The following is a 24,892-nucleotide window of genomic DNA, read 5'->3' on the forward strand; positions in this document are numbered from 1 at the left end:
TTGTAATCCTCTTTGAGGTGCACCGAGTGAGCCAGGGGATGAGATGGGTACTTATTACCATCATGGACCAGCATGGCTTTGAATATTACTTTAGTATAAATACATGTTAATTTGGATTCATGTTGTTTTTCGGACTTTATGTGAACGAAAAGACACATTCACCCGTTTTCTAATTGGAAATAGGTAAATTTCAAAATATCACTGTCCTGGTAACAAAAGCAAAGTTTGTGGGGAATAATAGCCATTTTCTATACTTTTGAGGCATAATCAATTAGGAAATAACACTTACTACCCAGAAAAATATAAATTGTTACACAGTGTAATCCAACCTTTTTCTTTTTACACAACTGCTTCTGAAAATCAATGTTGTTTGTTTTTTGCAAGATTTGTGGTTTCCTGTAAAAATGCTGCCATTAGAAACGTTAATAAAGCAAGAGACTTTGGACATAAAACCACGTGCTGTTAGTCTCTCATAATGGATTTCATGGAATCCCGGTTGGAGACACGTAGTAACCACAAACCTTGTTTTCACAGATGCTGAATGTTATATTTGGCCATTCGCTATTCATTCCTGTAGGAATACTCAGTGGTGTGAGTGATTTGTAGTCATTATTCTGTTGCGCGATCAGGATTTAAGCCAAAAGACCTGTTTCTTTAAAAATCTTTAAAAGTTGTAAATCAGGTTAAGCATACCTGGCTGCAAATCTGATTGATTTTGACAGTCTCTGCTGCTCTACAATTTTCCCCCAGGTTGCCACTCTCTCAGCTCTGCTTGTTTTCACTCAACCTTTCATTCCCCACCCTTTGCCTACCTCCTCTCTTCTCCACCCCTTCCGCTTTTAGTCAACTGGTTTTGAGTTCTTGGAAGAGACCTGAGTGAACATATCTGCTCAGGATATTGATTTTAGGGGACTGAAGCATGTTTTCAAGGCAGGAGAAGGGAACATAATGTGGCCACCTACGCTGACCCTGGAGCTGCTCCTGTTGGGCAGCTTGTGTTTTGGTGCCCATGTAGAACGTATGTCGTACAGACCTCAGAACTGCACGCTTGAATGCATCCGGCGGGTAAGACTACATTCTTTGACATCCAGTTGACTGTGCCAGCTGAAATCAGATTGAGCATTGAGGAATCATTGGTTCCATTGAGAGCAATTTTACAAAGCTTTCCTTTTAGATTCACTATTATAGTCAATACTTTAAAGTACAAAGGAATACTATATGTGTTTGTTCAACTTTAGGCAATTTTAGGCACTGTGGACTAATTTAAAAAGTAAAGTCTTGTTAAAACACTTCACATGCTCGCTGTATTTAAAAATGTGTTAACTGTGCCACAGTGTATGTGCATGCATCAAATGTAATTTGTCATTTTTGTAATTGTTTCCTGAAATTTATGAATATTTCCACTACAGTGTCATTTCCAGCAAATCTCAAATTCTGTATTATGTTTAATAGAAATCCGTGGTGGAAATGACGTTTAACATTTTTTGGAAATAAAATATCCATCTCTTTTGTCTTGCTAAGACTACTTTCATAGTTAACATTTTATGGATCCTAAATACACAAATGATATTTTCACACTCTGCATTATTTGGCAAAATGAATGCTAGATTGGTAACGGTCGTAATTTTAGAGAAATTGATAAATACATTTCACACACATTAAAATGGTTTGTTTATTTACCTCTTTGTTTAGAGTATCATTGCAAATTTGGGTCAGGGACAAGGCTAAAACAGTAGAAGCAGTACATAAAAGGCATTTGGCAAGTGTATATATATATATATATATATATATATATATATATAAACGATAAAGGCCTGGGAAAAAGTTTCCAAGTCAGTTTTAATGTAATTACATATAACAAAAAGAAAATTAAAAAGTTGAAATGTTTATTTTTTTTTTAATTTTTTTTTCTCCTCTTCTACTATTGAGCTCTATCTACACTACCAGACAAAAATTTGGACACTCATTTTTTTATTTACTATTACTATTTTTCATATTTTAGAATAATAGTAAAGGCACCAAAGCTTCAAATTGAGGTAAAGAAATTATGCAGTAACAAAGTGTTGAACAATTCAAAACTACTTTATATTTTAGCTGTTTCAAAGGAGCCACCCACTGGCTTAGACAAAGGACCCCTGAATCCTTAAGCATAAGCCTTGAGAGTTTAGACCAGCTTTTTAAGATCATGAGAAACATGATAAACTAAGTCAAGTATGTTTAAAGTTTTGACTGGTATTGTGTATTTAACGGAGTTTTGGTGGTTGGCAATGAAATCTGTACTTCTGTGGCAACCTGTAGCAGCAAAAGTTTTATTCTGTAGATCTGAGATAATAATTCTTGTCTAAATGGACAGATATAGACTATAACGGCTAGACCTGATTTATGGAATAAATGAAAACAATTATTTTACTGCTCTCTTGTCTTGTTTTTCTCCTCTGCCTTCCAGAAAAATCTGATATATATATATATAGAATATTACACACACACACACAGTATATTCAGTAAAGCGACGTACCCTGTGCAAAACCTTGTGGGCTAAATTCCTATCCCCCTCACTCATCTTTCATTTTTTTCTGGGTTTTCAATATTGACACAGCATTAACAATCCCAGGTGAAACCATAGAGATCTTGCTCTGACAAACCCATAAAGGTAAAATGAATGTGACACACTTGTGAATCTGTTTGATTAACTAAACAAAACTTTTCCTATTCATTGAGCAATTTTTTTTTACTTTCACCATTCATGCTCACTCTCACAGATGCCTTAAGACGTTCCTATAACATACTTTGTTCACATTTGTAAACGTACGTGTCTATACTTTTTTTTTTTTTTTTTTTGCTCCTTTGCTTCTCTCTCAGAATACTTAAGATGTTTTTAAGCCTTTTCTCTCTAGCTGGTTACTTCAAAGCTAATGGAGTTTATTTGGGGGTTTATCTATCTACCTATCTGTCTATATATCTGTCTGTCAAAACTTGAAAAGCTTGACATCACATTTTTAAAACTGAGAAGTCCTGTTTTATAGAATGACACACCTGTTTATTTTCAGGGAGTCCCAGAATGTGAATACTGCAGAATCACAGCGGATGATGTGCAGTTCTCTCTCAGCATTCCCTCTAACAGTCCTTATGGAAGTAAGTAATCCAGCTCTGTCAGGATTCAAGGGTGTTTGCAAAGGTTCAAGGAGTTGATCGGATGGAGCTTTATGCTTCAAGACATTGCATTACAGAGCAGGAGTGGTAAACATCACTCTTTAACATTTATTGTCATATTGCAGGGGTGTAAAAGAATGAGGTATTGTGCTTCTTATTTGGGGCAAATTGTACTTCTCACTAGTACTATTCTTTAGTACTTTCCATCAGTCTGTTTTTAAAGCTACAAGGTTTTGTTTAATATTCAAGTAAAATTAAATGTGTAAGTTTTCAGCAAAAGTTTGTGTTTACTTTTTACGCTTACGGAATGTTTTACACCCCTGCATATAACTTTCAGAAATAGGTCAAATAGATATTATAGGACATATTGTCCTGCATGGGAAACGCAGTGTGGAAAAGATTACCCTCCTTGCTGCTTTCTTTTTTTCTCTATCATCTTTTATTTATTTGTAATGAAACTGAGCCAGCAGTTTAAGCAAACTGACTTGTTTTTCAGAATGTGCAAAAAAATAAATAAAAATTTGCATTATTCGTATACACAGAAATTAGGGTTGACAGGTACCAGAAGGTTGAATCTGTGTCTTCATTTGTTTATATATCTATCTATCTATCTATCTATCTATTTATCTATCTATCTATATATATATATATACAGTTGTACTCAAAAGTCTGCATACCCTTGGAGAATTGGTAATATATGTACCATTTTTAAAGAAAACATGAGTGAGCAGGCAAAACACATTTATTTTATTTCTTATGGGATTCATATTCAACTTTAGGTTATAACAGAATGGCACAATCATAAAACAAAACATGGCAACAAAGTAAAAAATGAAATGACCCCTGTTCAAAAGTCTGCATACCCTTAGTTATCAATACTGTGTATTGCCCCCTTTAGCATCAACAACAGTGTGCAGTCTTTTGTAATAGTTGTTTATGAGGCCTCAAATTCTTGCAGGTGGTATAGCTGCCCATTCGTCTTAGCAAAATGCCTCCAGGTCATGCAAAGTCTTTGGTCGTCTTGCATGAACCACACGTTTGAGATCTCCTCAGAGTGGCACGATGATATTAAGGTCAGGAGAGTGTGATGGCCACTCCAGAACCTTCACCTTTTTCTGTTGTAACCACTGGAGGGTCAACTTGGCCTTGTGCTTAGGGTCATTGTCGTGCTGGAAAGTCCAAGAGCGTCCCATATGCAGCTTTCGTGCAGAAGAATGCGAATTGTCTGCCAGTATTTTCTGATAACATGCTGCATTCATCTTGCCATCAATTTTCACAAGATTCCCCGTGCCTTTAGAGCTCACAAACCCCCAAAACATCAGTGAGCCACCACCATGCTTCACAGTAGGGATGGTATTCTTTTCACTATAGGCCTTGTTGACCCCTCTCCAAACATAGCGCTTATGGTTGTGACCATAAAGCTCTATTTTGGTCTAGTCACTCCAAATTACAGTGTGCCAGAAACTGTGAGGCGTGTCAAGGTGTTGTCGGGCATATTTTAACTGGACTTTTTTGTGACATTGGTGCAGTAAAGGCTTCTTTCTGGCAACTCGACCATGCAGCTCAATTTTGTTAAAGTATTGTCATATTGTGCTCCTTGAAACAACCACACTGTCTTTTTCCAGAGCAGCCTGTATTTCTCCTGAGGTTACCTGTGGGTTTTTCTTTGTATCCCGAACAATTCTTCTGGCAGTTGTGGCTGAAATCTTTCTTGGTCTACCTGACCTTGGCTTGGTATCAAGAAATCCCTGAATTGTCCACTTCTTAATAAGTGATTGAACAGTACTGACTGGCATTTTCAAGGCTTTGGATATCTTTTTATATCCTTTTCCATCTTTATAAAATTCCATTACCTTGTTATGCAAGTCTTTTGACAGTTCTTTTCTGCTCCCCATGGCTCAGTATCTAGCCTGCTCAGTGCATCCACATGAGAGCTAACAAACTCACTGACTATTTATACACAGACACTAATTGCAATTTTAAAAGCCACAGGTGTGTGAAATTAAACTTTAATTGCCATTTAAACCTGTGTGTGTCACCATGTGTGTCTGTAACAAGGCCAAACATTCAAGGGTATGTAAACTTTTGATCAGGGTCATTTGGGTGATTTCTGTTATCATTATGATTTAAAAAGGAGCCAAACAACTTTGTGATAATACATGGCTTCATATGATCACTATCCTTAAATAAAAGACAGTTTTTTTGCATGATCAGTCATATTTTCAAAATTTCACAATTTCTGCCAGGGTATGCAAACCTTTGAGCACAACTGTATATATATATTGCTTGTGATACCACATGTTGTGTTTGTGCTGTGATGCAGGCATACCCTCATTTCAGGTTTCATGTTGTAGGATTATTACTCTTGACTTACCTCTGGTTGTACTAACAGTGCTCGATCATTTCACAAAACAAGCTGTTCAACAAATCATTTGCAGCAGTTTCAGGAATCAGTTTCATGTTTGGCTTTGCGTGCACCAAACTATTATCTGTACATTGTTGTGTAAGTCAACTGAAAGTCCATTTTTAACTCCTTTCCAATGCAAGCTCATTAAGTTTATTTATATCTACTGTCAAGCAACATTTCTGTTGTTTTTGGGCCGTTCCAGCCTTTTCTTCTTCAGCAAGTTCTCTTGTTTTCAACAGTGGACCTCATTTTTACCTTACTACTGATGTTTGTACTATTTTATTAATGTAGACCTATTGTTTGTCTTAATGCATCTTAAACATGTAAAAAAAAAACAAAAAAAAACATCCATGATGCACACTTTAGTAGTATGAATATTCTAGAAATATATAGTGATGGTATTTTAATGTCATGAAGGGCATCTAAATGGTCTAATTTTGACTTGAAACTTTATGAATTGTATTCACCAAAACTACTAATGACATGTAATGTTAAATTACTGTAAGGAAACTGACTCTGTAAAAATAAAATACTTGATTTGACCATTTGATTGTCACACTACTGGAACACGGAGTAGTGGTGGGGATTTTGATTCATCCCAAATGAGATTCATTCAGATTCTTTCACTGATTCATTCAGTCACCATTTCTGCAGATTACATCTATATGCCAGTAGGTGGCAACAAACCAGCATCTTTTGTGTGCTATTATGAGTGACTCATTGAATCGTTGATTCAAATGATTCGTTAAAAAACACTTAGTCGTTCATGACTGAATCAATGAGAATATTGAATTCACTTCCATTGATTTCCATTGACTTAAAAGGTTTGTTCAAAAAACACTTATTCCTTCACAAACGAAACCCTACTTCTTTGGGTTCTGCTTGTATGGCAATCTGAGGAACCCCAAATGGTGCCTCAAATATGTTGGGAGAGAGTATCTAGAAAATACGTTGGATTACAAAACAATAATGGCCTGGGGGGCAGACACTGTGCAAGTTGTTGATTTAATCTTGTTGTCATGGCTTTTATATAACCGTTTACTTTTCTCTAACATAACATGATGGCAGGATCTTCCCCTGACTGGAAAAACCCATAGTTGTTTACACATACTGTGAAGTAACTCCTCTCCTCGGCCAGGTTGTGTACCTTGGCCTTGTCACACTTTTCTAGGCCAAGAAACCCCAGAGGTCTGCCAGCATTATGTCAATGCGCCACGCAATATTAACATTGAGTTTGAAGAAAGTGAAGATCCTACAAATGACGCCATTACTGTGTCATGGAACCCAAGCCAGTACGGTAATGTACAAAATACAAACACAGCTACTGACGAGGGGTGGTGTAATCTGCTATTCACAAAAAAGCTTCTTAAGAAGTTTCTACAATAAATTAAAACATTTTCTAGAAGGTATCTTGCTATAAATGTTGACGGTTTAAGAAAAAAAAATATTTTTGGGACTACAAAATATTCTTAACTATTAAAAATAATTGTATTCTTATGAATGTTTTATGAATCCAGCTCCTGGGCTAGAAACTGACAAGTTATATGTTTAAACAAATGTAAGGGTTGATTCATGAATTAGATTTCACCATTGTGCCTGTAAGCAAGACACATTTAAGGAATGTTACTGTTTCAATACAAGTTTTTGTTTCCCGGTTTAATGTAAGTTAAGGTCAATCGACAGCATTTGTGGCATAATGTTGATTACCACAAAAATTATTTTGACCTCCATCATTTTCTTAAAAAAAAAAAAAAAAAAAGCAGCAAAAATGTGGGTTACACTGAGGCACTTACAATGGAAGTATCAAAAGTACAGCCATAAAATGTAAACAACATGCATGTTAACATAATTTGAGGGTAATAAAATTGCTTACAAACCTTTCTGTGTAAAGTTCTATCCAATTTGAAAACTTTTACATTTTAAGCACAAAGAAATATTGCTGCAGATGCAACCCAGTTTGTTGTTTTTACATAACATTTGGGCATGTGTAGGGGTGTGAGAGATTATTACGAAGGAGAAAGTGTTGACAATTGCCATGACAATGTACTGCAGGAAACCATAAAACCCTAAAATGAAAGTAAAAACGATTATTAAAAACAACTTTACAGCTCAAACAATACACCATTTTTAACAAAAGAATGAATGCAAGTGCTTTTATAAAATTATAAGATTCATATTTATGCCTTTAAACCCTCCAAAAATTGTCAACCATTCGCTTCCATTGTAGTTGCCTCAATGTAACTTAGATTTTTTCTCTTTTTTTTTTTCTTTTTAAAAAAAAGAAAAATGAGTAATTTATTGATTGATCTACATTGCAGGTATTGCATTCTTACGTGGATTTCAAGTAACCCTACAGGCACTTGGTGGCTCTCAGGTCATATGTCAGCTCTTTCTCCTTCGTAATAATCTTTCTCTCACCCCTGCACATGCTCAAATGGTACGTAAAAACAACAAACTGTGTAGCATCTGCAGCAGTATTGCTTTGTGCTTAAAGTGCAACAGTAATTACATTTACTACATTACATATTATATGTCTATGTAATATGATAGTATCTATGTAATACATTATAAGAAAAAACAGGGCTTAGGGGCCGTTCACACTAAACATGTTTTTGTGTCCATCTGTGCTGTTTTGGAATGTTTTTTTTCTGTGGAAACATGCACAAGATGGAAGTCTTTGACAATTGTTTTGCATCTCACTGCTTTTTAGCATCCCATGCCATGAGCACATCATCTCAAGTCTGTTTGGTTCAATTCGTCGCATGACTCTCGTCACGTTGAAGTTGTTTTTTTGTTTTTTTTTGACGCAAGATTGTGTTCTGTGTGGACAGCCCCTTAAGACATCTGTTTAATATTCATATTCTTCGATCCATTTTTCATTGCACTTGGACTAAGATACTTTCAATTGTATGCACTCATTTACATTTAGCCTACTTCCTCAGTTCACCTACAAATGAAAATTCTCTCATCATTTACTCACCCTCATGCCATCCCAGATATGTATGACTTCCTTTATTCTACAGAACACAAGCAAATATTTTAGAAGAATATTTCAGCTCTGTTGGTCCATTCAATAAAAGTGAATGTTGAACAGAACTTTAAATCTCCAGAAAGCACCAACAGGCAGCATAAAAGTAATCCATAAGACTCTGGTGGTTTAATCCATGTCTTCTAAAGTGATATTATAGGGGTGGGTGAGAAACAGATAAATATGCAGTATAATAAAAATTTTACTATAAATCCCCACTTTCACTTTCACATTCTTCATATTATGTTTTTGGTGATTCACATTCTTCATGCACATCGGCACCTACTGGGCAGGGAGGAGAATTTATAGTAAATCAGCACTTACATTTTTATCTGTTTCTCACCCACACCTATAATATTGATTCTAAAGACATGCATTTAACCTCTGGAGTCGTATGGATTGCTTTTATGTTGCCTTTATGTGCTTTTTGGAGCTTCAAAGTTCTGGCCACCATTCACTTGCATTGTATGGACCTACAGAGCTGAGATATTTTTCTAAAAATCATTGTTTGTATTCAGCAGAAAAAAGAAAGTCATACACATCCAGGATGGCATGAGGGTGAGTAAATGATGAGAGAATTTCCATTTTTGGGTGAACTATCCCTTTGAGTCTGAAGTTACTGTATGAGATCATCTCCATAAGGTATTTCTCTGATGGTTTTCATAGGTTTTTCACTCAGACCTCTTCACACATCTGTCATTGGATACTGAATATGTCGTGACTGTCCTGGCATTGCCTGTCCCTGAGCGGTGGGACCAGTTTTATGAGAAGAAAAAATTTTTCACTCGCAGTGAGGATTCACACTCCCACAAACACTTTTTCGCATCTGGTTAAATGTAAACCCAGTAATTTGTTCAGTATAGCCATCAGCAATGTTGACAATGCAGTGTACATTCTGTAAATGTTACACATAGATCTGTTGACTTTGAACAGCTTCAGCATTTTCTCAAAATTGAGTTAACATATTGTAAACTCCTCTGTCTTTACAGCATGTTCTGAAAAAAATGGTCTTGAAGAGTGTAAGAAAGGTGAGCTAAATTAAAGTTATGACTCTTTTCTGTGCTTGGTTTTTATTCTCTTGTTTAAGGTTTTAACTTGTCATTATATACAGTGCTCAGATGCGTTTGTTTATGTTCTGAAAATCACTATAGACTGGTATCCCAGATACATTGAGGTACACCAGGAGAACCGGGACGTTCTTGTGACCTTTAACCTAGCACCTGAGAACTTTGAAATTCGGCACTATTTTTCATCATGCTTTGGAGGCGGGCTACGAAATTACACAAATATTAAACCAGTGGGTTTCGTAAAACATAATTTTGAAGTAAAATGATAATGTATAAAATCTGTATTAAGCATATTTTGATAATACAGATACAATTCATCATTATACATTGTATGCATTATACTGTATATTACAATGTACAGTATAATTTAATTATATAATTGAATGTACATTTAAATATGTTTTATTAATTATATATTATAATGTATTCACATTATAATAGAGTTAAATAAAAATAATAAATATACAGTAGATTTTGCTAAATATTTCAAAAATGTTTAACTTTTTTTTTGTCTTAGCTATGTTAACGTACAATAATGTTATTGCTGTGCTTTTAGGATTTCAGTGTAAACAAGACACATCACACATACCGTTTGCAGAATCTCCAGGCAGGTACAAACTACACCTGTGAGGTGAGTCTATTTTGTCATTTATTTCTCAATCATTCACGACCGTTCAGACAATAAGAGAAAACAGTGTGCCAGAACAGAAAGCAGGCTTGTAGATTAAGCTAGTTGTGCAAGTTGAGATTAATGCACATACTGTATGTTGGTTGGAGCCTTGGACTAACGGTTAACGCACATGATTCAGTAAATTCAGCTGAGGAGCTCATATGGGCAATTTAAGTGAATTTGGCTCAAATCATTTCCCAGTCTCATTCTCCCCCATTTTCATACAATTACTTAGTCCTCTCTGTACTGTCCCTATCAATAAAAGTGGCTAAATATTAGTAAATATAAAAATACAAAAAATGCAGTAACGTTGATTTGACATCTTTTGAGCTGGCCTATCACTAAAATACCAAAAAGTACAATAGTATTACTTTGTTTCATGGTCATATCGTGGTCTTATTTGTTAGTAATTTAAAGTTATAAATGTTCCGTGTTCAATACAAGTTCAGCTCAGTGGACTGCATTTGTTCCACAATGTTGATCAGAACAAAATAAAATTTTGACTCGTCCCTCATTTTTTAAGAAATAAGTAAAAATCATGGTTACACTATAAAAGCACTAACAATGGAATGTGAAAGGGTCCAGCTCATAAACATAATAAATTCACCCTGTTTCAAAAGTACAGCTAAATAAACATTATACTGCACGTGTTAACATGATTTTAGTGTAAAAGAAAATAAAAATGGCTAACCTTATTTGTGTAAAGTTATATTGAATGTAACAACTCATGACAACATAAACCCTGTAATCTGGTTAAAGCCGTTTTGCTTGTAAATTCCTGTTTTTTTTTTTTGTCGTTTTTTTTTTTACACTAAAATGTTTTCCCTATAATTGTAAGTGCCTTAGACCTACTGTGACCACAATTTTAGCTTTTTGCTTATTTTTTAAAAGAAGTGAGGAGTCATTTAAATTTTTGATTGAACTAACCCTTTAACTTGTGAACCTGGAACATTCCTTTAAAGTACCATGTATATGCTAAAATGGTAAATTAATATGACAATGATTCATTATCATGGTATTTGTCAAACTACCATGGTATTACCATCTGATACCATCACAGTACTGTGGTATTGCCTCATTATTATTATTATTATTATTATTATTATTATTATTATTGTAAGGGATGAAATTTAGTGAGGCTAAAGTGAGGAAGTAAATGTTTTTGCTGATGATTTCTAATTGTATTACTCTCAGGTAATAGCTTGGTATTTTTACTAGTATGTGCCATAGTAATGCCATGGTATTCTTTGAAGTACTGTATAGTATCATGCAAGTATACCATGGTACATGAATATGATAACCATTCACACCATGGAAAATATAAAACCACCATTGTGTCACCATCTGATACCATCACAGTTCTGTTGTAGTGCACTGTAAAAAAAAATGGCTGTAATTTTAACGGTAAAATACTGTAAAAATGCTACAGAAAAAAGTTAATTGATTAACGAGTATTAACTGTAAAATATACAGTACAAAATTGTAGAAAAATTGTAAAAAGACAATACAGTAATTTCTACAATAAAATGTTGTAAAAAATTAAGTTTTTTAGATGTAAAAAGCATGATTTTCCTGTATAATTAATGGTAAAAATGTACATTGTTTTATAGTAAATTATTGTTAAAATTACAGTAAAAAACAATAATCGGGCGTTCCCACAATTCCCTGCATGACTCATCACATTTCTTTATATTTGATGGGAATACTTTTGTTTCATCTTATTTTTAATATCAGTTACATACATTGGGGTGTTCTGTGTTATATTTAATTTAGTTTAGTTAATGTTTACTGCATTATTTTAATTTCACATGTGTTACCCTGATGGTGTTTAGTGCTTGTGTGAGTGACACTGATCACTGTCTCTACATGTTTATTGGTCATTACTCCTGGAAGAGCCACTATTGATGAACTTCATGTCATCATGTGCCCTTCTGTAATTACTACGTGATTAACAATACATAATAAAGTGAAAAGCAGATTTTTACAGTTTAAGAAGGTTAATATCAAGTTTATGACGTTTTTCTACTGTAAAATTAACAGATTTTAAAAAATATGTTATTATATATATATATATATATATATATATACACACACACACACACACAGTGCCAGCATGGTCATGTAAATTACAAAAGTTTTAAACTGTAAAATATACAGGTTGTTTTGTAAAGTTGTTAACATTTTTACTATATTTTTTGCATAATTCTGACAATCACAGCTGCCAGTTTTATTTATTTCTTGTAAAAAGAACTTTTACAGCATGCTGTAAGTAAATATGTTTTTTTTCTTGCAATTTCTAAAAGCACTAACCACAGATATAATGTAGTACATTTTATTACCTTATTTATCATATGCTTAGTATGAAGCCGTGATCTGTGATCTATTCTTTTTTTCACCCTCCAGATTGCAGCTGATGTCGTGGATGCAGTTAGGAAAACATTCTTTGTTGTTCAAAATAACTCTGAAGGTAACACCTAAATCCAGAGTAAATTGATTCAACCTTTACCTGTGAAATTAATGAGAGATGATAAAGAAAGAAATGTGATGCATTATGTGGCCAGCTTTACCTTCAGCGTGCAACTGCATGTGGTGGAGCAACATACCAGCTAGCTTTCAAAGTGACAACACCCAGTGAAGCGGTTATGTTACCAAAGACTTAATTGCTATTAAGAATGTTTCTCATAAAGGTGTCATAACTGATTTGTAATTTTTCCCCTTCTCACAATCAGAGACATTAACTTCACATTTCACAGAGAGCCCTTCACTCATAATGCTCTTGTTGGTGGGAATTCTGCTTGTTGCTACTGCAGTGCTCACCTTCACTGTTGTTTATAAGAAGAGAATGAAGAAGAAAACAGCAAAGACCAAATTAAGACCAGGTGAAAATTTCTAATTCTTCTAAAATGCAACTGTTTTTCATTTACAAATAATATTAATAAGTATTTGTATTATATTACATTACATTACATTGTTGCAACAACAGTTTTTTGGGACATTGTTTGGTATTTTTTACATGAAGCATGAAGCAAAATTCAAGCATGAAGATTTTTGTTATTTTCTAAAGGGTAATTATGTTGGTATTTTCTATTTGTCAGATATAATTGAACAGTACTATGACAAAAAGCTGGATGAAGGACAATGTGTTTTGCTGGACAAGAACACCCGCCCCCCTCATCTTCTGATTTGTTACTCTAATAATGATGGTCCCTTCCATGTCAGAGTCGTGTTGCAATTGGCTGCTTTTTTGCAAAAGCACATGGCTGCACAGGTAAGTATTCAGTTTTTAATTTAATAGGGGTTTACTTTAACTATCCATCTTTAATAGAGTAATAACAGGAACAGATATTGATAATCTGTAATGTTATTACAGATAGCCTTTGCAGAGGCTATTTTAGTAGCCTTTGTTTGGCCATCATTATCTCAATTAGCATATACAGTTCTGTGCAAAAGTTTTAGGCACTTGTGAAAAATTTTGCTTAGAGAGGATGTCTTCAAAAATAATGAAATAAATAGTTTTCATGTATCACTTAATGTCATACAAAGTCCAGTAAACATAAAAAAGCTAAATCAATATTCGGTGTGACCACCTTTGCCTTTAAAGCAGCACCAATTCTAGGTACACCTGGACACAGTTTTTCTTGGTTGTTGGCAGATAGGATGTTCCAAGCTTCTTGGAGCAGTGGTTCTCAACCTTTTTGACTCCAAGGCCCCCCATTGTCAGAGAAAATATTCGAAAGCCCCCAATGTTGGCTATTAGATATTTATATTGTAAGATATATCTATTATAAGGTATTTCCTTAAAACTTGTGATTCCAGAAATCTCTAGAACTGTATATTCTTCATAAAAAGCATGCTGTTGAAGAGAGTTATTACATTTTTAGCATTTTCAGTAAGTTGAATTAAAATGATTATATAAAAATTATAATAATCTATCATATTTTAAATAATTTTAAGAGATCTTGAGGCCCCCCTGGAAGTGTGCTGAGGCCCCCTAGTGCCCCCTGGTTGAGAACCACTGTCTTGAAGAATTCGCCACAGTTCTTCTATCTATTTCGGCTGTCTCAAATGCTTCTGTCTCTTTATGTAATCCCAGACTGACACAATGTTCAGTGGGGGGCTCTGTGGGGGCCAAGACATCTGTTGCAGGGCTCCCTGTTCTTCTATTCTAATTTTTTCTATTTGCAAAAGTAATGTTTGGGAGTCTAACGTTTATATTTCCTATTGACACACTAAAGCTGAAGATATAAATAACCATCTTAAGACAAATGCTTTTGTGAAACATCTTATGTGTGCCTAAGACTTTTGCACAGTACTGTAATTCAGCCAATAATTCTGCCATATTTGGGGACTTTTAGATTATTGGCTTGGATTATTGACTATAAATGTGCATGAATTTACATGAAGTATATTGTTTCCAAAAGCTCAATGGATGATATTTTTTGTCTTAAAATATTTTGAGAGAATATTAAGTAAATATTATGTCAAATCAATGTTCATTTGATTTCAGCACTGAAAAACATTTTGAGTGGGTTTTACTTAAAAAAAAAAAAAAAAAAAAAAAAACCTAGGAAAATATTTCCATGCCGAAATTGCTAGTATATTTAACAGATCATATTTTCAAGTAAAGGCTACACACAATTTGAGTGGCTTTAATTAGAAATTCTCAAGTAAAGTTTACTTTGCAATACTCAAATACATTTTACTCACTCTTTGTTTGTACAGTTTACTCAAGCAGTGTAGCACTGAAGGGATGGTTCACCCAAAAATGAAATAATCTCATTATTTACTCACCCAGATGTGTATAACTTTCTTTCTTCTGCAGAACACAAATTAAGATTTTTAAAAGAATATTTCAGCTCTGTAGGTCCTCACAATGCAGGTGAATGGGTGCCAAAATGTTGAAGCTCCAAAATCCACATAAAGGGAGCATAAAAGTAATCCAGAAGATTATAGTGTTTCAATCCATGTGTTCAGGCACGATATGATAGGGTTGGGTGAGAAACAAATCAATATTTAAGTCATTTTTATCATAAATTCTCCTCCCTGCCCAGTAGGGGGTGATATGCATGAAGAATGTAAATCACCAAAAACAGAAGAAGAATGTGAAAGCAAAAGTGAAGTGGAGAATGTCTGAGCAGGGAGGAGAATTTATAGCAAAAAATGACTTGATTATTGATCTTTTTCTCACCCACACTTATCATATCACTTCAGAAGATATGGTTTTAACCACCAGAGTCATCTGTAGTACTTTTATGTTGCCCTGATGTGGATTTTGGAGCTTCAACATTTTGGCACCCATTCACTTGCATTATATGGACCTACAGAGCTGAGAAATTCTTCTAAAAATCTTCATTTGTCTTCTGCAGATGAAAAAAAGTTAAATACATCTGGGATGGCATGAGGGTGAGTAAATGATGAGAGAATTTTCATTTTTGGGTGAACTAACCCTTTAAGCCATGCTTTTAAAGGTGTACTAGCATTTCAACAGTGCTGGGAAGATTACTTCTGAATTGTAATCAGGTACTGATTACAAATTACATTACACAAATCACAATCAGTAACGTAATCCCGTGAATTACATTTTAAGGTAATCTGATTACTTTGGGATTACTTCCAACCTAACTCTTTAAATTGAGTTTGAGTTTAACAAGCATTTCTTATGGGAGTTTCTAGAAATATGCACAGGTTTCAGGGGCGCGTTACACAAACGTGGTAATGCAATTTCTCCATTTTACAAACGGCATCTATGTGAGGTAAGAGATCAGACCAGTTGTAATAAAGAATGAACGTCACAAATTGGCCTTTAAAGTTATTACTAAAGCAAATGTGTAGTCATTTACATTTTTGAAGCCGAGAGCAAAAGCAATTCACGAAACTAAAACAAATTTTACAGTGCTAATGCAATTGGTTTACATTGTGAATATTTGTATATTTTGGCATTTTAATGGACATAACCCTTCAAAACATATAGCTAATGACGAGTATCAGGGCTGTGTGCAATTTTACAACCCTCTCCCTCTCTTCTGAAAACACTCGAAGAGTTACAGAACATATATCATAGGCAGGCTGATTTACAGTGAAAAATGTAAAAGATTTAAAAGAAGAGAAAACATTACAGTGATCAATAAATTATGAACAATTTAATGCCGTTGCCTAATTAAAATGTAATCATGTAATCCATAAAAAAGTAATCTGATTGAGTATTTTAAAATGAAATTTAATCCAATTACAATTACCATTTTTTTTTTTAAAACATAAGTGAGCAGGCAAAACACATTTCTTTTATTTCTTATGGGATTCATATTCAACTTTAGATTATAACAGAATGGCACAATCATAAAACAAAACATGGCAACAAAGAAAAAAATGAAATGACCCCTGTTCAAAAGTCTGCATACCCTTAGTTCTCAATACTGTGTATTGCCCCCTTTAGCATCAACAACAGTGTGCAGTCTTTTGTAATAGTTGTCTATGAGGCCCCAAATTCTTGCAGGTGGTATAGCTGTCCATTTGTCTTGGCAAAATGCCTCCAGGTCATGCAAAGTCTTTGGTCGTCTTGCATGAACCACACGTTTGAGATCTCCCCAGAGTGGCTCGATGATATTAAGGTCAGCAGACTGTGATGGCCACTCCAGAACCTTCACCTTTTTCTGCTGTAACCACTGGAGGGTCAACTTGGCCTTGTGCTTAGGGTCATTGTCATGCTGGAAAGTCCAAGAGTGTCCCATGCGCAGCTTTCATGCAGAAGAATGCAAATTGTCTGCCAGTATTTTCTGATAACATGCTGCATTCATCTTGCCATCAATTTTCACAAGATTCCCTGTGCCTTTAGAGCTCACACACCCCCAAAACATCAGTGAGCCACCACCATGCTTCACAGTAGGGATGGTATTCTTTTCACTATAGGCCTTGTTGACCCCTCTCCAAACATAGCGCTTATGGTTGTGACCATAAAGCTCTATTTTGGTCAAGTCACTCCAAATTACAGTGTGCCAGAAGCTGTGAGGTGTGTCAGGGTGTTTGTGGCATTGGCACAGTAAAGGCTTCTTTCTGGCAACTCGACCATGCAGCTAATTTTTGTTCAAGTATCGGTGTATTGTGCTCTTTGAAACAACCACACCGTCTTTTTCCAGAGCAGCCTGTATTTCTCCTGAGGTTACCTGTGGGTTTTTCTTTGTATCCCAAACAATTCTTCTGGCAGTTGTGGCTGAAATCTTTCTTGGTCTACCTGACCTTGGCTTGGTATCAAGAGATCCCCAAATTTTCCACTTCTTAATAAGTGATTGAACAGTACTGACTGGCATTTTCAAGGCTTTGGATATCTTTTTATATCCTTTTCCATCTTTATAAAGTTCCATTACCTTGTTACGCAGGTCTTTTGACAGTTCTTTTCTGCTCCCCATGGCTCAGTATCTAGCCTGCTCAGTGCATCTACGTGAGAGCTAACAAACTCATTGACTATTTATACACAGACACTAATTGCAATTTAAAAAGCCACAGGTGTGGGAAATTAATCTTTAATTGCCATTTAAACCTGTGTGTGTCACCTTGTGTGTCTGTAACAAGGCCAAACATTCAAGGGTATTTAAACTTTTGATCAGGGCCATTTGGGTGATTTCTGTTATCATTATGATTTAAAAAGGAGCCAAACAACTATGTGATAATAAATGGCTTCATATGATCACTATCCTTAAATAAAAGGCAGTTTTACACTACCGGTCAAAAGTTTTGAAACACTTATTCTTTATTATAATATTATTATTTTTTTCTTCACATTTTAGAATAATAGTAAAGTCATCAAAACTATGGAATAACATAAATGGAACTATGGGAATTATGTTGTGACTAAACAAAATCCAAAATAATTCAAAACTGTGTTATATTTTTGCATCTTCAAAGTAGTCACCCTTTGCCTAGAATTTTCAGAAATGTACTCTTGACATTTTCTCAACCAACTTCTTGAGGTATCACCCTGGGATGCTTTTTAACCAGTATTGAAGGATTTCCCATCTATGTTGGGCACTTATTGGCTGATTTTCTTTATTATTTGGTCCAAGTCATCAATAAAAAAAAAAAAAAAAATTTTAATTAAATTTTAGTTTTATAATGAAATAAATTAATATGGTGGCACAATTATATTTTTGTCTACAAAACTAATTTCAAACATTTAAGTATACACCTTCAGTTCAAAAGATTTTTAAGATCATAAAAAATATTTGTCAAGTGTTTCAAAACTTTTGACCGGTAGTGTATATATATGTATGCATGTATGTGTGTGTGTGTGCATATATATATACACAGTGCATCCGGAAAGTATTCACAGCGCTTCACTTTTTCCACATTTTGTTATTTTACAGCCTTATTCCATAATGGATTAAATTCATTATTTTCCTCAAAATTCTACAAACAATACCCCATAATGACAACGTGAAAGAAGTTTGTTTGAAATCTTTGCAAATTTATTAAAAATAAAAAACAACAAAACATCACATGTACATAAGTATTCACAGCCTTTGCCATGACACTCAAAATTGAGCTCAGGTGCATCCTGTTTCCACTGATCATCCTTGAGATATTTCTACAACTTGATTGGAGTCCACCTGTGGTAAATTCAGTTGATTTTTTGAGTTAATAAATTTGCAAAGATTTCAAACAAACTTCTTTCACGTTGTCATAATGGGGTATTGTTTGTAGAATTTTGAGGAAAATAATGAATTTAATCTATTTTGGAATAAGGCTGTAACATAACAAAATGTGGAAAAAGTGAAGCGCTGTGAATACTTTCCGGATGCACTGTGTGTATGTGTGTGTGTGTATGTATATATATATATATATATATATACAGGTGCATCTCAATAAATTAGAATGTCATGGAAAAGTTCATTTATTTCAGTAATTCAACTCAAATTGTGAAACTCGTGTATTAAAGAAATTCAATGCACACAGACTGAAGTAGTTTAAGTCTTTGGTTCTTTTAATTGTGATGATTTTGGCTCACATTTAACAAAAACCCACCAATTCACTATCTCAAAAAATTAGAATACATCATAAGACCAATAAAAAAAACATTTTTAGTGAATTGTTGGCCTTCTGGAAAGTATGTTCATTTACTGTATATGTACTCAATACTTGGTAGGGGCTCCTTTTGCTTTAATTACTGCCTCAATTCGGTGTGGCATGGAGGTGATCAGTTTGTGGCACTGCTGAGGTGGTATGGAAGCCCAGGATTCTTTGACAGTGGCCTTCAGCTCATCTGCATTTTTTGGTCTCTTGTTTCTCATTTTCCTCTTGACAATACCCCATAGATTCTCTATGGGGTTCAGGTCTGGTGAGTTTGCTGGCCAGTCAAGCACACCAACACCATGGTCATTTAACCAACTTTTGGTGCTTTTGGCAGTGTGGGCAGGTGCCAAATCCTGCTGGAAAATGAAATCAGCATCTTTAAAAAGCTGGTCAACAGAAGGAAGCATGAAGTGCTCCAAAATTTCTTGGTAAACGGGTGCAGTGACTTTGGTTTTCAAAAAACACAATGGACCAACACCAGCAGATGACATTGCACCCCAAATCATCACAGACTGTGGAAACTTAACACTGGACTTCAAGCAACTTGGGCTATGAGCTTCTCCACCCTTCCTCCAGACTCTAGGACCTTGGTTTCCAAATGAAATACAAAACTTGCTCTCATCTGAAAAGAGGACTTTGGACCACTGGGCAACAGTCCAGTTCTTCTTCTCCTTAGCCCAGGTAAGACACCTCTGACGTTGTCTGTGGTTCAGGAGTGGCTTAACAAGAGGAATATGACAACTGTAGCCAAATTCCTTGACATGTCTGTGTGTGGTGGCTCTTGATGCCTTGACCCCAGCCTCAGTCCATTCCTTGTGAAGTTCACCCAAATTCTTGAATCGATTTTGCTTGACAATCCTCATAAGGCTGCGGTTCTCTCGGTTGGTTGTGCATCTTTTTCTTCCACACTTTTTCCTTCCACTCAACTTTCTGTTAACATGCTTGGATACAGCACTCTGTGAACAGCCAGCTTCTTTGGCAATGAATGTTTGTGGCTTACCCTCCTTGTGAAGGGTGTCAATGATTGTCTTCTGGACAACTGTCAGATCAGCAGTCTTCCCCATGATTGTGTAGCCTAGTGGACCAAACTGAGAGACCATTTTGAAGGCTCAGGAAACCTTTGCAGGTGTTTTGAGTTGATTAGCTGATTGGCATGTCACCATATTCTAATTTTTTGAGATAGTGAATTGGTGGGTTTTTGTTAAATGTGAGCCAAAATCATCACAATTAAAAGAACCAAAGACTTAAACTACTTCAGTCTGTGTGCATTGAATTTATTTAATACACGAGTTTCACAATTTGAGTTGAATTACTGAAATAAATGAACTTTTCCACGACATTCTAATTTATTGAGATGCACCTGTATATACACACACAGTACTGTGCAAAAGTCTTAGGCACATAAGATGTTTCACAAAAGCATTTGTTTTAAGATGGTTATTTTTATCTTCAGCTTTAGTGTGTCAATAGGAAATATAAGTGTTAGACTCCCAAACCTTTCTTTTGCAAATAGAAAAAATTAGAACAGAAGAACAGGGAGCCCTGCAACAGATGTCATGGCCCCCACGGAGCTCACCACTGGACATTGTGTCAGTCTGAGATTACATAAAGAGACAGAAGCAATTGAGACAATAGATAGAAGAACTGTGGTGAATTCTCCAAGAAGCTTGGAACATCCTATCTGCCAACAACCAAGAAAAACTGTGTCCAGGAGTAACTAGGATAATTGGGGCTATTTTAAAGGCAAAGGTGGTCACACTGAATATTGATTTAGCTTTTTTTAATGTTTACTGGATTTTGTATGACATTAAGTGATAAATGAAAACTATTTGTCATTATTTTTGAAGACATCCTAACTATGCAACATTTTTCACAAGTGCCTAAAACTTTTGCACAGTACTATATATATATATATATATATATATATATATATATATATATATATATATATATATATATATATATATATTGGTTGACCAATTATTTTAAAATAATTATAATCATCAATTTGTACAATTATTTTGACAAATTTCTCAATGTCTCTATATTGCTGTTTAGGTGCATCTGGACTTATGGGAGTCCCTTAGCATTATGGAGGAGGGCATGCTTGCTTGGCATTGCAGGAGAATGAAGGAGTGTGACTTTGTGCTGGTCATTTGCTCCAGAGGTCTCCTTCAGAACCAGAAAAACCAGTGCGAGGATGAGGAACCCGTGGAGAACACCGCTTTAGCCACCATTGCCATGATTGGAGAGGAGATGTACCATGCCAAATCCCTGGGTCAGGACCTCTCCAAATACATGACCGCTGTTTTTGAGTACTCGCAGGAGTCTGATATCCCAGCTGTACTAGGCCTTGCTTCAAGATACACGCTGACCAAAGACTTACCTTTGCTCTTCTCCCATCTTCATGGGGTGGCTTTGCAGAAGCCTGGAGTTAACCTGCTGGTGGAGAACATTTCAGAAAGTGGTTACTCTAAACTCCCGGCTGGAGCAGCACTACAGCTGGCCATCCAAGAAGCCACAGCATTTATCTCTGATCAGCAGACTGAAGGGGAACATGTAGGAATTCCAATCATTTCGTAAAGGCCTCAGTAAGACAATGCAACAATACTACTTCAGTGTGTGCACTCACACCCCACATACTGTACAACCTAGATGGAACATGTTATTTGAGGACAGTCCCTCAGACACATTGGTTTTAATTGACAAGGTTAAATACTCTCCTTTATGGGGGTTTATCCCCCTGCTGCTTCTATGTTTGTTGGACTTATGATGTAAGCCTGCCAAAAGATAAAACAGTTGAAAATTTCCAAAGACTTACATTGAAGGAGGCACCATGAGCCATATCTGTGGACCAGAATGTCATAGTGACGCAGGGGTGGGCTCTTTTGACTTGGGCTACCCAGAACACCATAGAAATGCCCAAGCAGCCACCTAGAACACCTTAGAAAGTGCATAGCAATGGCGTGGCAACCACCCACAACACCTATGCACCGTGGAGGCGTGTTTTGCACCACACTCATTTTCTTCAGCTTAAGCCTTTAGTCAGTTTTAGACCATTGTGGGGGAAAAAACAAATATAAGAGAAGCTTTATTATGTTGGAAGATGATGTGTGAGCAGAATGCTGGAAAGTCATTAAATGTCCAATTGTGAGTGTATTAATTATTACATATTGTTTATGTAAGCTTTTGTTCATGCATATGAATTGTAAATGTAATCAAGTAAATATGCATAGTATTTGCATGCACATCCATTAGTTTGGCACTATTGGAGTCATTTTATAATTAAATGTAGCTATTGTACAACAATTGCCAAACACAGTAATAGTGAAAATGTTATCATATGGGACACTGTTGATGTATTGCAGTATATGAATTACTTTTTTATTGTGTAATTTGCCTGAGGTTGACCTGATGTGTTGCTCTTTTGACCAAATTACTTTTTTCTTGTTTGTAATACCAGTTTCTTGAAATTAAGTACTTATGGTAACATTTTTTTTTCTTTTGTATAACATGAAGGGAAATTACTTTTTTATTGTTTTCATTGTACTTTGTTCTTTGTACCAAAAGACCTCTTAATGTCTTTGCATGGACTTCCATTATTAATACAACACTCATTCAGCAAAGAAAAGCAATGAAACCCACCTTCTTCTGTTTTCATCAGAGTAAATGTCTTTGTTTCCAGAATGCAAGCTAAAGAAAAAAAAACGTTTTGCACATAAATGTATACAACAAAATGCATGATTGCATGGTTTTTTTTTACAAATAAACTTTATTTTTGCCAACTAGGGGTATATTGTGCCCAACTGAGATGTTTTTGTTTTAGTACTAGACAATCTGAAACGGCTCGCGGGCTGTTTCTGAATGTGCAAATGATAAATATAGTTCCACAAAGGTCTGGAGTTAAAAACTAAGATTGATGAATGTGAAACATAGAAAACGACCAAATCAAATATATTGCATTAAATAGTTTATTCTTGAGTTCAGCTATATTCAGAGAATCCAAATACCACATCATTCCACAATAAAGTAAACCCATCATAAATTCAAAAGCTAATAATGTCATGGTTCCAGCATGTGTGCAGGGTCTAACTGTTGTTTGTTTTTCTCTCCCTTGTGTCTCACAGGTGGAGCCGGCACGCGTGATCTGATCGATCCCGTGGAGACGCTGATCACATGAGTTTCATGCCGGCTGCCACCTGCTTTCTCCTAATTGCACTCCCTTCTTATTCCTCGTGTTTTCTTTCCTTCTTTGCCAGTTTATTGTTTCCTGTTAACACGTGTGTTGTTTATAGTGCAGTCCAGCGGCTCTTGTATAGTTGGCGCGAGCTCGAGTATCTGTTGTTTGCCTGTCTGCGTGTGTTCTCTCACAAACTTTGCCCAGGATTGTGGAGGAGGATTCCTCGGTATCTGCCCCGCGTCTCGGGGGAATTCGTCTGGGCTTCGTTTGCACCTCACTCTCTTCAACTGACTCTCATCAGGGAGCTCCTGACTTCCAAATGCACACACTTCCTCCCCTCACGAGCACACTTTCCTCTAGCGTCCTCTGCATCCCTGCTTGCTTCAGTTGATGCTGGCGCGCCTCCCGCTCTGTCCCTGTCCAGTAATGGCAACAAATTAGACGGTCATCTCTACATGGACATGCAAAACAAGTTGTTTCAAACTGTTAATAGGGAATTGAGAAACAGAACCTGACAGGATGAAACCAAGGACTATGGAAAATTCTTGTTGGAGAAAGAGAAATAAATCACATTAAGCATTAAAGGAATAGTTCACCTGAAATTTTAAATTTTCTGATAATTTACTCGCCCTCAGGCCATCTAAGATGTATCTGAGTTTCTTTCTTCATCAAAACAGAATTTAAGACTTTTAGGATTTAATTTCAGGCCTCCTCCTTTAAACAATGCAAGTGAATATCCTCCATTTTTTTGACGGTCCAAAGTGCATATTTGGGGTGCATCAAAATAATCCACACGACTCCAGTCGACAAATAAAGTTCTTCTGAACGCAAACGATTGATTATTTTGAGAAACAAAACAATACTTATATACTTTTTAAAATCACATAAAACCAGCATTAAAGTAATCCATAAATCCATGTCCTCAGAAGTGATATGATTGGTGTGGGTGAGAAACAGATTAATATTTAAGTCCTTTTTGCTATAAATCTCCACCTTTGACCAGCCCCGACCAGTAGGTGGCGATATGTGCAAAGAATGCAAATCACTAAAAAAACTAAAGAAGAATGTGGAAGTGAAAGTGAAGTGGATATTTATAGTAAAAAAAAAAAAAGACAAACATTGATCAGGATCACCGCCTGTCATACGGCTTCAGACGATCTGGATTTAACCACTGAAGTCGTATGGATTACTTTTATATTGATTTTATGTGATTTTTAGAGATTCAAAGTTCTGGTCACCATTCACTAGCATTGTATGAACCTACAGAGCTGAGATATTCTTTTAAAATCTTTGTTTGTGTTCAGCGGAAAAAAGAAATTCAAGCATA

The 24,892-nt window shown here is 35.5% G+C and overlaps 1 protein-coding gene across 2 annotated transcripts; it reads left to right on the plus strand.

Moving 5' to 3' along the window:
- The first annotated feature begins 255 nt into the window (after positions 1–255).
- On the plus strand, positions 256–23,170 carry LOC127419300 (interleukin-17 receptor D-like). Of its 2 annotated transcripts, none has more exons than XM_051660604.1 (12): positions 256–1,065; positions 3,048–3,132; positions 6,696–6,854; positions 7,876–7,994; positions 9,252–9,375; positions 9,575–9,613; positions 9,737–9,882; positions 10,209–10,283; positions 12,726–12,789; positions 13,052–13,201; positions 13,418–13,590; positions 21,444–23,170. In XM_051660604.1, the coding sequence occupies exons 1-12, from the start codon at positions 949–951 to the stop codon at positions 21,966–21,968; spliced, it is 1,776 nt and encodes a 591-aa protein (XP_051516564.1). In that variant the 5' UTR covers positions 256–948; the 3' UTR covers positions 21,969–23,170. The 2 variants fall into 2 exon arrangements, with proteins under 2 accessions (XP_051516564.1, XP_051516565.1); XM_051660605.1 differs by having other exon boundaries at positions 13,133–13,201.
- Positions 23,171–24,892: the final 1,722 nt, after the last annotated feature.

This window comes from Myxocyprinus asiaticus, chromosome 28, assembly GCF_019703515.2.
Source record: "Myxocyprinus asiaticus isolate MX2 ecotype Aquarium Trade chromosome 28, UBuf_Myxa_2, whole genome shotgun sequence".
Classification (NCBI taxonomy): domain Eukaryota; kingdom Metazoa; phylum Chordata; class Actinopteri; order Cypriniformes; family Catostomidae; genus Myxocyprinus; species Myxocyprinus asiaticus.

Excerpts from the sequence above, each read along its gene's own strand:
- LOC127419300 (XM_051660604.1), top strand. The coding sequence starts at position 949 with ATGTGGCCACCTACGCTGACCCTGGAGCTGCTCCTGTTGGGCAGCTTG. Across the intron at positions 9,376-9,574 it reads GAAAAAATTTTTCACTCGCA|CATGTTCTGAAAAAAATGGT; the intron begins GTGAGGATTCAC and ends CTGTCTTTACAG. Across the intron at positions 9,883-10,208 it reads ATTACACAAATATTAAACCA|GATTTCAGTGTAAACAAGAC; the intron begins GTGGGTTTCGTA and ends CTGTGCTTTTAG.